Source organism: Antechinus flavipes, chromosome 1 (assembly GCF_016432865.1).
Source record: "Antechinus flavipes isolate AdamAnt ecotype Samford, QLD, Australia chromosome 1, AdamAnt_v2, whole genome shotgun sequence".
NCBI lineage: Eukaryota > Metazoa > Chordata > Mammalia > Dasyuromorphia > Dasyuridae > Antechinus > Antechinus flavipes.
This window is the reverse complement of record NC_067398.1, coordinates 197,477,359-197,490,737: the sequence shown is the minus strand read 5'-3', so window position 1 is coordinate 197,490,737 and position 13,379 is coordinate 197,477,359. Positions and strand designations below refer to the sequence as shown.

General features: G+C 32.2%; 1 protein-coding gene across 1 annotated transcript in view; it reads left to right on the top strand.

The window, feature by feature from the left end:
- The window catches only part of MAN2A1 (mannosidase alpha class 2A member 1), a 180,702-nt gene that overhangs the window by 136,636 nt on the left and 30,687 nt on the right, over positions 1-13,379 (top strand). Inside the window, exons 15-17 of the mRNA XM_051994766.1 lie at positions 559-681; positions 6,829-6,943; positions 12,437-12,570. Of these exons, the coding sequence (XP_051850726.1) occupies positions 559-681; positions 6,829-6,943; positions 12,437-12,570 (372 nt within the window). The remainder of the gene's footprint in view (positions 1-558; positions 682-6,828; positions 6,944-12,436; positions 12,571-13,379) is intronic.

Genomic DNA, 13,379 nt, shown 5'->3' with positions numbered 1-13,379 from the left:
TTCTTCAGCCTCCAGCCAGCTCCACTCTTCATCTCATTCCAGAGAAATCTCCCAAAGTGCTCTGTGTCTGTTTCTTTTATACAAGAGGGAGGAATTGTGGGATATAAGAGAGAGGGATTATGGGTTTTCTCCCATAGTGCTCTCTGGCCCAAAGAGCTTCAAGGGAGGTGTGAACTCATTGAACTCCAATGAGTAAAGGTGTGAACACAAGCCTTGTATTAATTAGTTCTACTTAGTACCTTGTTTCAGGTTCTGGCCCAAAACATCTTCTTGTAAGATTAGATCAACTCTAATTAGTTAGCAGTTAGTAAGGATTCCAACAAGACCCTTTTATTTTTTCCATACTGTGAAATAATGATGGCTCTTGTGAAGACCATAAATAGCCTTCTATACTGATCCAACAGGAATCTTGGAAGTTTGCCACTACTAATTCGTTTTGTTCCTTAGGGTTTTATATATTCTTTTAATAGCAAATTGAGATAGTAAGATTATTTGTATTCAGGATTTGTGGCATTTGGGTTGTTTAATACTTACAGATAGGGAATTTTCTATCTTTAGAGAATGACTAATAAAGAAGATGATAAAGTCCATGAAGTCAAATTGGAGTTTGCTTGGTATGGAACCAGGAATGGTAGAGACAAGAGTGGTGCTTATCTTTTCTTACCTGATGGAGAAGCCAAGGTAGGTTCTGAGTGCTTAAGCACTCAAATACTTTTTAAAGGTTAGGGAATGAGAAAGAAAATTCTTCTAAGCAAGGTAAAGAGGTTTGGTTTAATGTATGGATCTAAACTTACAATCATAAGATTTTGAATTAGAATCTTGATCATATTATTTACTACCTCTAATATACTATGTGATGTTGGGTGAATCACAAGCTACAGTTTCTTTATGTGTAAAAAATTACCTCCAAAATTCCCTTCCAGCTTCCTTTATTATCCCATAGTCCCATTCATTAATTTTTTCACTGTGTATTGTCTTAAGTTCTGAGCCATATGTTATGGCAGTTTACTTAACCATTTATGATGGAAAATAGAGTAAATATAATTTGAGAAATTGATAGAATTAATGACATACATAATTTTCTAATTTTTCCTCCTTTTTTTCCAGAATAAAATTTAGTTGAGATTTTACAATAACACATTGTCTTCAGAATTAAAAATTGTATTGACAGTGTACAAATCTCTGCATGTGATTTTACATATATATGTGTATATTCACATTCATGATTTTTGGATATAAGCTATGTTTTGATTATTCATTAAATCATTATAAATTTTCTAGGCCCTATGAATCTCTTCTTTCACCTTCTGCTTCCCATCTTTTAGCAATTTTTCTTTCATTGACAGTGATAACATACAATTCTAGGATAGGGAAAAAAGTGACTTTTTTTTTGTTCTTTTGTGTTTATCTTTTATACCTCACTCCTTAAAATGAACATTATTTTAATTTGAAAATTCTGACTTATTCACTTTCTATAATTTTAATCTTATTTGATCCAGAGTATTTTTTTGCTTGAAGAATAAATGGAAAAAAATCCTACATACTGTGATGAAGTAGAATATAAATTTGAATGATAAAAATTAGTTGAAAATTTAAAAGGCCATGAGGGATTAAAAAAAAGGGGGGGGTGATATTTATACTATAAAATCTCTGAAAATATAATTTGAATAAACCTAAGTGAAAGTTCAAATACAGAAGCATCACTAAAATGTGCAGTTCATTTTAAGTGGTAGTATGAATATTCTTAATGGTTACTTTATCAAATTGGTTTATAGTTAGAATATTGAATATATAATTTTTTTCATCAAATGTTAGTTTGTCGCTCTACATTTGAATTTTACCATTTTTTAGCTTAAATGTCAAATTGAAAATCTCTTATCTATTGCTAATATTCAGCTTGAGAACAAAGAGATATATCTGTAACTTTTATCAATTTGCCCTTATTTGTGCTCTCAAGGGTCAAAATGTCCAGTATCTCATCCAAAAAGCCTTCAAAGATTTAGACTGCTCTTTTTTTTTTTTTAAAGCAATCAGAAAAGATGATAAGGATTATAATGTAGATTCCACTTAAGGAGTACTCTAGTAATAGTTGAATGGTTCTGTTCTCAGCTTTATTTTTAAGCATGGTACTTAGTTCAGTCACATTTTCTTTTGGTGAACCTTAAGTTTCTCACCACTAAAATGGAGGCAATATTTGAACTTCTAATATCTTATAGGATTTTAATGAGGAAATTTAAAAAGTTAACAAAGAACTTTAAAAAGTATAAATTTCTTGCTAAGATAGAAGCAGACTTCCTAGCTCCTTGAAGTTTGCACCATGCTAAATATTGATCAAGAAATTCAAGGAGAAACTACAGTAAATTACATCTCTCTAAAACTGCAGAAAAATTCAGCATACTTCATCTCCCACTCCTTCAGCAATCCTCCTACTATGACCAGAGATAGTCAGGTGCAGGGAGCTTGCCATGTTCTATATCTGAATGCAATAAAAGTAAATGGCTTTCCCGAGAAAGCTCCAGGATAGAGACCTTGAAAGCCTTAAAGAGTAAGTATTGACTAGTGTGGTGCCATTGCACCACAGTATTCAGACTTGGGCAGCCCAAGACCCTATCACTCTGTCCTGAGACATCAGAGAAAGACGCTAAATATTCTATACTCTAAACGTCAAAGATCTAGGGGAGTCCCATCCCAAGGACTAAGAAATGCTTGTATTAGCACAAGAGCTAATGGTTGTAGGGAAGGACCATCCACTGCACCTCACACAAGGAAATAATGGAGATTAGAGTAGGAAAGACAGAATTAACAGGAAGGATAATATTGGGAAGGGAAGAGTAATAAACAAAGCCAACTTCCTGATTCTTCTGAAAGTAGTATTAAAAAGAGGAGCTGGGAGAGGGTGAGGAATAACTACAATAGAAAGAGCTGCCTTAGATTGCATTTTGGGGAATGATTGCACAAATTGTGATATATGAATGCTTTGTACTATTCTTGAACTATATGAAATTATGAAAGAGACAATTACAGAGGAACGTTGGCAGTATGAACTGATTCAGAGTGAAGTAAACAAATGAGATTAGTTTATACAGGGACAACATTGTAAAGTAAAATTACTTTGAAAAGACCGCTTATTAAAACACTGATCAACCTTGTCTCCATAATTCCTCTATTGATTCTTGGTATCCTTTTCCTGAGAGGTGTAAGAGAAGGTATTGTGTGTGAGTGTGTGAGAGTGTGTGTGTGTGTGTGTGTGTGTGTGTGTGTGTGTGTGTGTGTGTAATGAAATGATTTTATGTATGACTATTTTAAAAGAAGCACCAACATAAAATGGAGATTTATGATTTCATGTAGAGTCTTCAGTTGTATGAAAATGTTCTTGTTATATCAATTAAAAAATATTCGAAGGAAGTAAAAACTCTGTAAAACTTTTAGTTTAGTATTTTTGCCCCCAAGAAATAACTGTTCTTTAAAGTAACAAAGCCTGTATGGGTCAGTTTGTTGTAGTTCCAAATGTTTTTGATGTAATGTACTTCTAATTCTAGCTTCTTTGTCCCTGCTAGAATTTATCCTTCATACCACTACCACAATGCTCTTCTTAATGTTAAGGAAATAGAATAGTTTTTTGAGAAAATAACTAAAATATAATTTTTAACTAGAATAGGGCATTGGAAAAGAACATATTATTAATAAGTAACAGAAGAGGTAGGGAAAAAATGAAAATAGGAGATTGCTATAATTACAGAAGTATGCCAAGGGAAATAAATTCATGTCAGGAAATTTAGGTGGAGTGAGTAGAATCATAGTTGAGAGCATGTAAGTCAAATCAGTGGAGACAGAAACAAATGGATTATATCAAACACCACTTAAATGAAAAAGAAAACATAGATGAGAACTTTAGGAATCACATCCTATGTATAGCATAGAGGCCTGGTGTAGTAGTGGGGACTTTTTTTTTAGTTTGTTTGCTTTATGTCCCCAGCACTCTTATTCTCAAAACAATAAGGGAACTGAAGCCAGTAAATGTCTGAAGCTAGATTTGAATTGAGGTTTTCTTGATTCCAAATCCAGCATTCTAACCAATATAACTAATAACAAAAATTCATTGTTTCAAAATTAATAATGTCAGGGTTTCTAAAACTTAAAATGAACCGAAACAGTAAAATTAAAGATAGCAAAGAGGACTTTTAAAAAACTTATTTTGAGGGCAGCTAGGTGGAATGAAGAGGATCTGAGTTCAAAATGGCCTCACACATTAGTTTTGTGACCATAGGCAAATCATTTAACACCAATCGTCTCCTCCCCCACTTCCCAAAAAAAAAAAAAAAATCATTTTGAAGATCAAGGAAAGAGAATAAAAGGGAAAATACAGGACTGGTGTTTACTGACTGATAGGTTGTTGAGACAGTGATATAACTGATTACAGAATGGAATATTCAAATTCTTATTTTGTTTTTATTTTCTGGTAATGCAAATTATATTTAGAGTGGATAGAATGAAACAAAAATTACTAGTAGGAAGTTGGTGTGCTTGTATTCATTTTGAATATATCAATTTTTACTTAATGTGGGTTTTTGTTTGTTTTGTTAGAATTCAAGCATTTTGAGATCAGGGAATGTTTCACTTTTGTCTTTATATTCCCAGTGCTTAGTATAGTATCTGCACATAGTAAGTCCTTAATAAATATTTGTTGATTGAATACAGAGAAAGTTTGCTCTTAGCTGCTATGGATTAATTTAAATTACAAAGTAGAGCAGCTTCTACAGATATTGAAGAATTTAACTTAAATGAAACATTATCAGTGATTTTCAAAAGATTATGGAAATCCTGCACATTTATAGAAAAGCCAATATTATTGTGGTTTTTAAAGAAGAATCTACAGATTCTTATGTTAATGGACTTTTATTTTCTAGAAACAATTCTGGAATATATAAAAAGGATTATTAATGAACATTTATAAAATAATTCAGTGATCACAAAGATCCAGTATCATTTCATTAAAAACTGGTACTACAGAATTAGCCTTTTTTCCTTATTTGTTAGGTTCTGGTACTTTAGGGGAATATTACATATGTAAGTCATCTAAAGTTTAGCAAAGTATCCCCAGGGACAGAGCTCTGTTCAGTTATTTAGTTAAAGAAATAAGTATACTATTCATTTCAAGTTGAATCAAACTCTACTTAGGTTGTTGGAGCAGCTCACTGAGATGTGAGTAGCAGTTGAGCTCCATCACATTTATTTAGTATGTATGTACATTCTGAGACATATGGTTATGATAAGCTTACTCCCCCAGAGAAGTGGGGCACTGGGCTGGTTCCAGAAAGATTTTGACATATATTATTGAGTTAAATTCAGTAATATAGAGTTATTAAAATATGTATAAGAACTTGATCACACTTTGAATTTTTTTTTAAAAAATCATTTTCTAGGATAGCTTGAAAAAAAAATCTAGTGGTTTTCCTAGGATTGCAGTCTTTGTAATTCAGTAGTGTGATATGGTAATCAAAAAAGTGAATGCCATTTTCAAGTTGCTTTAAGAGAACAATAACGTCTAAACCTAAGAAAGGTTATGGTCCTACAAATTTTTCTTTGGTCACATGACATCTAAAATGTTCTTTTTAGTTGAGGACATCATATTTTAGAAAGGTGAGATTCTTATTTTTTTAAGTCTTCTCCTTGAAGATTTATCTGTAAGTTGTAGTCTTTGACACATACAGTAATACTGATTACCTGTATCACCATAGAAGTATAGTACACTTTTATAGACCTTGTTCATTGGACTCTTTCAGCAGCATGTGAGCAGACTATTTTGCCTCCAATTTTCAGATGGAGAAATGGAGGATCAAGGAGATTGAATGGTCAAGGATCATCTAACTAATGGGACAACAGTCTCCTAACATCTAGCTTGACATTCACACCTCAGTGGATTATAGATTCATAGCTGGAAGGGACTTTAGAGATCATCTAGTCCAACTCCATCATTTTACAGATGAAGAAACTGAAGCCCAGAGAAACTGACTTCTATTAGGTTACACAACAAGCAAGCATCAGAGGTGTTACTTGAATTTATATCCTCGGATTTCCAAAGCCAATGTTTTTTTCACCTCCTTAACATTATCTTATCTTTTGAAGTAAGCTCCAAAATTCTGATTCCTAAGGGTCAGCTGATGAGATCCATCTACTTTCATAAAATACTCTTTTTAAACCTTACCCTTTCCATGTCAATTTGTCTTGGCAGTATCACCGTAGCTATTCTTAACATTTCATCCCAATGACTTTGCCTACATTACCACCTAACATAATAACTAGGTAGACAGATTTTTCATTTTTGAAAAATTCAAATTACATACAGATAAGATGGTTTCTTCCAGGAGTCCTTATCAATTAGTGAAGGTTCTCTCCCTGCTTCTTCTAACTTTTAAGACTTGCTCCCATCTGACTTTTTTTCTCTCTGGTTCACAAGCAGAAATGAAAATTTTAATGATCTATTTTCTATGTTTAGGTACCCTTAATTGTAAGTATGTGGTAGCCGCCCAGCAGGACAGGCAAATGCTCTCTCAAATAGTCCACACGCTTAAGTACAAATGAGTTGGAGGTGAAAACTTTTTAAAAACCTTCAAATAGTTCATGTGGTTAACCTGATGTACCACTTAACATAGCCTTGGGAAACAATGCATCTTTAGAGAGTCACATTGACTTGGTAAGGAACTGTGGTTTGTGGTTTTAGAAGAAAGAATAATTTTCTTAGGAAAAAAAAGAATATATTTTGTAATTTTCTTGAAAAATTACAAAAGGTTAAAGATTTTTCATAAGAATTTAATTTTCTTCCTTCAGCCCTACATTTCTGCTGATCCACCTTTTATCAGAGTGACACATGGAAGGATTTATTCAGAAGTTACATGTCTCTTTCCTAATTTGAAACACAACGTGCGACTTTATAATATTCAGGGTAAGAATACATTAAAGCTATGTTTCCCAAAATTTTGGAGCTATGAAACATATTTTTGTGCTTGGTGGTATAGTAATAAAGTGTAGATTTGGGGTCGAAGATCTGGGTTCAGATCTAGGCACTGCCACTTAGTAATAACTCTGTGGACTTGGCCAAGTTTCTGAGCCTCAGTTTTTTCATTGAAAAATCAGATGTTTCCTGTATTTCTAAGTTTTCTTCTAGCTGTAAATATATGATCTAATGAAATTCTTTGAATAAATGGAGCCATTTTGTTTCTGATACTTATTTTCCAAGCCAGAGGAAAATGGCACATAGGGAAAAGATAGTTTGTCATTTTTAAATTCTGCAATAAAATTTTATTATGTTCCTAATTTAGTTAATAGTACATGGACAAAAGACCTCTCCTCCTCCCCAATAAGAATGAAAAAAGTTTTTAAAAAGCTCATAATATGAAATAATTTCTCTGTAATAAATAAGACTTTCTAATCTTAATTTAATCTAAAACATTTTAATAGAATGAGAATGATTGGAGCTTAACAAAATATTCTTTAAATAATTTTTATATAGTTTACTTCCCATACCATATTTTAAACTCCCCTAAATAATTCTTTTGAAAATCCTCTTAAAATAAGGAAAACAAAACCCAACAAACCAAACAAAAGTGACTCTTAGCCACCTTTTTCCCTCCTCATATTCTGAAAAACACAAGGACTCCAAGTCCAGTTTACTATGTGATCATTGCACATAGAAGGCCATTAATTTATGTGTGAATTAAATTGAATCCTGGACTAATCACTTATTTCAGTTGTTCTTGAGACTGTTTCCTTCCAGTATTTCTTTTAGGTACAAAGATCAAATAAAATGAAAAAAGTGCTTTTTGGAACTTAAATTGCCAAATAAATGTCAGTTTTCATTTTTATTGTTAAAATTGAGAAGAGAATTGTTACTTACCTTGCTTGATTCAGTGTATTATGTTATGGATCAATTGGATTATGTGTGGGATTATGTTTCATAAAGGTAAAGTCACGTGTAATTATAGTTATATAATATAATTTCAAAGCTTTTAAAACTTAAAGCACTAAAATTCTTCATCTTTATTAGATTTGTAAGATGCTTTTTATGTACTAGAGTTGTAGTTAGATCAGAGTTGCTGGTGAGATTTTAAAGTACTTTTCTTTCTGTTAGAATGAATTGCTTATATAATTTATATTTTCAGTTAATATTTATATGATACTTTGAGGTTTACAAAAGACTTTACGTTCACTATCTTATTTGATCCTCTCAACAACTCTGACATATATAGTAATAATTATCTCCATTGAACAGTTAAGGAAACAGATGCTAAGGAGTATTAAGTTTCTTGCTCAGGGTTTGAATCTGATTTTAAACTTAATTTATCTAGATTCTACGCATTACACCAACCAGATTATTTTAATTTCTTTTTCCAAAGTTCAGAGTTACGAGATTATGTAATTTGAATATTTTATTGGTGAAATAAAATAAAAAATTAATGTGTTCTTCAAATTGCAGTTTACTGTTATTAAAATTTACTTCCTTTCCAACATCCTCAGTGTTATACAATTGTTATCCAATATATACTTCCTTTCTGCAACCTCAAAGTCAGAATGTAATCCATTTAGAAAGTCCCTGTAGTCCTTTTGGTGAGAATTTATGTTGTACCTGCCTAGAGAAACACTTAATTTATGTTGACACTATGATCTGTAAGTGACATTTGCTAGCTATGCTTTCATTTGTCTTTGGAGCTATAATTATTTCACTGGGTGCTCTAGTTTCTGACATCATGAGTTGCTTTGAAGTTTTTGGTTGCTATGGGTTACTAGCCTTTTATATATCTTTTCAAATGCTGACAAAAGAGTTCAAGCCTCAGATCTATTATGATATATGTCTTCAAGTTTTCTCCAAGGTAGATTTTTTTGTGAGTATAAATTCTATTTCAACATTCTGCTACCCTTAAGAGAATATTTCTAAATATTTCTGCCTTATTTCTTATATATTATAAAAACAATAGTGGTGATTAATTTTCCTGAAGGAAAACAAGTAGCTTGAAGGCAAAATATAATGAACTGTTTCAGAAACTTTTGAAATGATTAGTAATTTAAATACATAGAAGTATTTAGCAATGAAAAAGAGTGCATATAATTTTTTTTTGAATATAGATTTCAACATATTTTTTAGAAATAATCTGTGACTCTTGACGTTTGAAAACATCATAGATTTAGAATAGTTTTCATTTCTTTAGAGACTAATAGAATTTTATCCCCCCCCCCAAAAAAAAAAAATCAGAATGTTTGGCAGCCCTTGCTTTACTATTGACTTAATTGTGTGAACTTGGGTAAATCTAATTTTATTTGTTGTAAAAGACTTTTTTGATCTTGCCAAACAGATATGAAGCAGTCAAAGGCAGCACATTTTAGAATATTGAGCAATATCACTTCACAATATAGCAAGGAATATTAGAACAAAAATAGGTTTGAAGATATGAGATCCAGTAAACCCAGATTATCTCCAAAGCATATAAGGACACAACTGAAGAACAACAAACAGTTCTAAAAAATTTGAATACTATAAAAAGATTGAGATTTGTTAAGGGATGTTTTTTATGTCTGGGTTGAAATGAGGGAGTAGAGAAAGAGGGATGTATTTGAAATAGGTGCCGTGGACTTCACATCCATATCTACATTAGAGTGGCAATGTGGTAGTTCATTCAAAAATAGTATCTTAGCTTTCCTTTTTTATAAAAGTTGACTCTCTGACACATTAGGGATGCTCCAGATGTAGAAGAGGAGGTTTTCTGTTACTTTTTTCATATTTGTTTTTAAAGTTAAAAAGATGGTAATTTTTTGAGGGATAATCCAGGTGAGGTCTATTTTGGGCGTTTTCAGGGGTTTAGACTCCAGAATGGGGGGGGGGGGGGGGAGGAGCAATGTAATACTCATAAATAATATTTAACCAGATGTTTGATTCAGTTTGGCAAAGGTCACCTCATCTTTTTATTCACTATATATACAAATAGATACACACACACACACACACACACACACACACACACACACACACATATACATACACATATAGTGAGAAAGGTAAGATGACTCACTTGAAAGGCTTAAGGATACTTAATATTCATGTCCCACTTAGTCCAGTTGCTTCAAGGAAATAGGAAGCTTTTTAATGATTAGAGCCTGAGTACCCTGGACTATATTATTTTGGGGAATGATTTCCTGCCTTTTAAAAGGGAGACAAGAAAAACATGGCCTGTAAGGTAATAATCTTCCAGTGTTACTCTCTCTGAATTCTAACTATATTAGTACATCATACTTTTATCATAAGGAAAGTGAGGATATCGTGTCTATTCAGAATTAATAACAGGATGTATGAAGAATCTGACCTAATATTCCTATTGTTGTAGACCCCTTTAGACCCACCCAGGTAGTAGGTTACCTGTGACATTTGCGGCTTTCTTTCTTTCTTTCTTTCTTTCTTTCTGTCTGTCTGTCTTTCTGTCTCTCTGTCTGTCTTTCTTTCCCTGTGAATTCCTTGACAGAACTTCTTTTGTAGAGAATTTCTTGTGAGGAATTTTTCCCTCCCAGTACTGATTATTTCTCTGTGTTTTATAATCTTGGAGAGTTCCTCGGGCACCTAAAGGATAAAGGACTTGCTCACAGACACAGAGCCACACCAATTCTGTTCCATCTACCATGCTGCTGCTTATTTAGGAAGTTATAATTGGAGAAAATTAATGGGAAAGCTTTGATTAGTTTTAGGAGGAAGCAAAAGGAAAGTAAGAATTAATTCAAAGTACGGAAATATGCAGGATGGTATATTAATATGAGCATGAATCTTCTTAAAGAGTTCTGTCTTTACATTAGCTAATGCCTAGAAGTTGTCTTGGATTATTTGTTAAAGTATTCCTGAAGGGGCTTTCAAACCCATGACTAAACTGTAATCATATACAATTAAGTCCCTGGCTGGATGAGACAAATATCTAGTTGGTAGACTTAGCATATTCCAGCCAGTCTGACTTGAGTTTAGCAAGACATTTTGGTTTGTGCCAATCTTAAAACTAATTTAAACTAAATTCCAAAAATAAAATATTCTTGCAAAAAAATAGGGGGAAGGTAAAATTAAAAAAAAAAAAATTAAGATGGTCTTCCCACAAAGTTCTCTGAAATCCCTTATTCCTTACTCTACTCTCAATGACAGCACATTCTGGCTTATTCACTGAATAAGTATTTTTTAATCATTGGTTGCTGGACTAGTACAAAAACAAAAATTATTTTGAAGTGAAAGTAATTTTAATTTAATTTAGGAATCCCCACATAATTTCTATTTCAGGAGCATATTGGTGTCTTAAAGTTAGAAATCCTAGCATCCTATTGACATTCATTTGTGGAATTGGAATAATATAGTCATGTACTAGAAAGAGATAGATACCAAGATCCACATTGCTATGAAATCTGTTAGCCATCTGAGAAACATTCTAAAATACTGTCCTTTGTGAACCATAATACATGTCTTGTAAATGCTTATCACCTTATTGGCTCTTCTCCCAGGTGTAAAATTGGAGCTCAAATTTAGTGTAAGCTGTTTTTTTCTAAACATTTTCAGCTTTGTTTTTTACATGATAATCATTTTCTATTCAAAGAAAGTGAAGAAGAAATGATAGGAAAATGGAATTTTGGAATTTGGAAATATGATGCCAAATATTAGGGGGTGGAGATCAGGAAGGAGTACAGAAGTTAGATTTGGTCCTTTTAAATTCCACTCCTAGCTGAATTTAGTGGAATCAGTAGTGTATATCTACAGCTTTTCAAGCTTCGCCCTTCTTTCGTACTGTAAAATATGAACTTTCTTATACTCTCTATTCAAACTTTTTCCTCCCTAGGGGGAATACCTAGGATTTCTGGATCCTTAATACTGACGTGCTCTTAATCTCTGCTCATTTTTCTGACCTAGCATTCAAGAAGTGAAAAATGTAAAATTCAAGTGTAAAATTAAAATGAATAATACATTTTGAACAATATTACCAAGGGCATTAGGAATACCTTTCTATGGCATGAGCACTTTATAGGTATAGTAGATTGTATATCAGTACTGTTCCAGAAACCTGTATAGTTGAGGATGTTAAGGAGGATTTCCTATTCAAACAGCATTGTTAATCAGTAAATTTAGTTATATTAGTATAGATTTATGCAAGTCATGTATGTGTTTGCATGTACACACATACATATATGTTGTATGCTATGGTTTTTTGAAAGGTCATTCACATATTGCTATTAAGTCATTTGCTATGGAATTAAAATTTCTGATATAATAACATTAAATTTCAATTGTATTCTATCATGTTTTCAGGATAAAGAAAGACCATGATGAAAAATGATTTTTAACTCAATGGAAGTATATTCAATATTTTATTTAAAGAAAAAGGATGAGAAAAATTTTGACATTTATAATATATTGTTTCAAATTTAGGAATAGAAGGTCAGTCTGTGGAAGTTTCTAATATTTTGGACATCAGAGGAGAATATAATCGTGAGATTGCAATGAGAATTTCTTCTGACTTAAACAGTCAAAAAAGATTTTATACTGACTTAAATGGATATCAGGTAATTATTTTTTAAATTAGAAATACAATGTTATTTATTTGGTATTAATGGAAAGCATAGATTAAACACAAGCTTTTATTTTAAAGTAAACTGATTTAAATTTTTTTCTTTTCAAAAATTTAAGTGATTGTTTAAAATGTTGTTTTCATTTCCAATTTTTTCCCCATCTTCTATCCCCTCTACTTCCTCCCCATTGAGAAGGCAATAAGCACTATACTTGTCACATATGAAGTTGTGTACCAGTTAGCCCTGTTCCTTTAAGAGAGAAAGAGAAACATATTTTTCAATCTGTACTAAGGATCCATCAATTGCTTGTTTTGGAATTGGATGCCATTTTTATTGAGTCCTTTGGAATTGTGTGGGAAGTCATTGTTTTTATTAGAATTACTAAGTCTTTCACAATAATTTGTTTTTCTGCTTCTGCTCACTCTACTTTGAATTACATCATATAAAACTTCTCAGGTATTTCTGAACGGCGCAATAGTATTCTGTTGTATTGATATACCTTAACTTTTTTAGCCATTTCCCAGTTGATGCACAGCCTCAGAGTTTCTGATTGTTAGCCACTTTTAAGACTTCTTATAAATATTTTCGTATATATAGATTCTTTTCCTTTTATTTCTTTGAAATGTAGTTCATATAGTAGTATTGATGTGTCAAAAGACGTGTGTGTGTGTGTGTGTGTGTGTGTGTGTGTGTGTGTAGTTTTATTACCTTGTGGTATAGTTCCATTTTGTCTTCCACAATGGTGGGCTTAGGTCACAGACACACCATCAGTGTATAATTAGCATACCTATTTTACCTATACA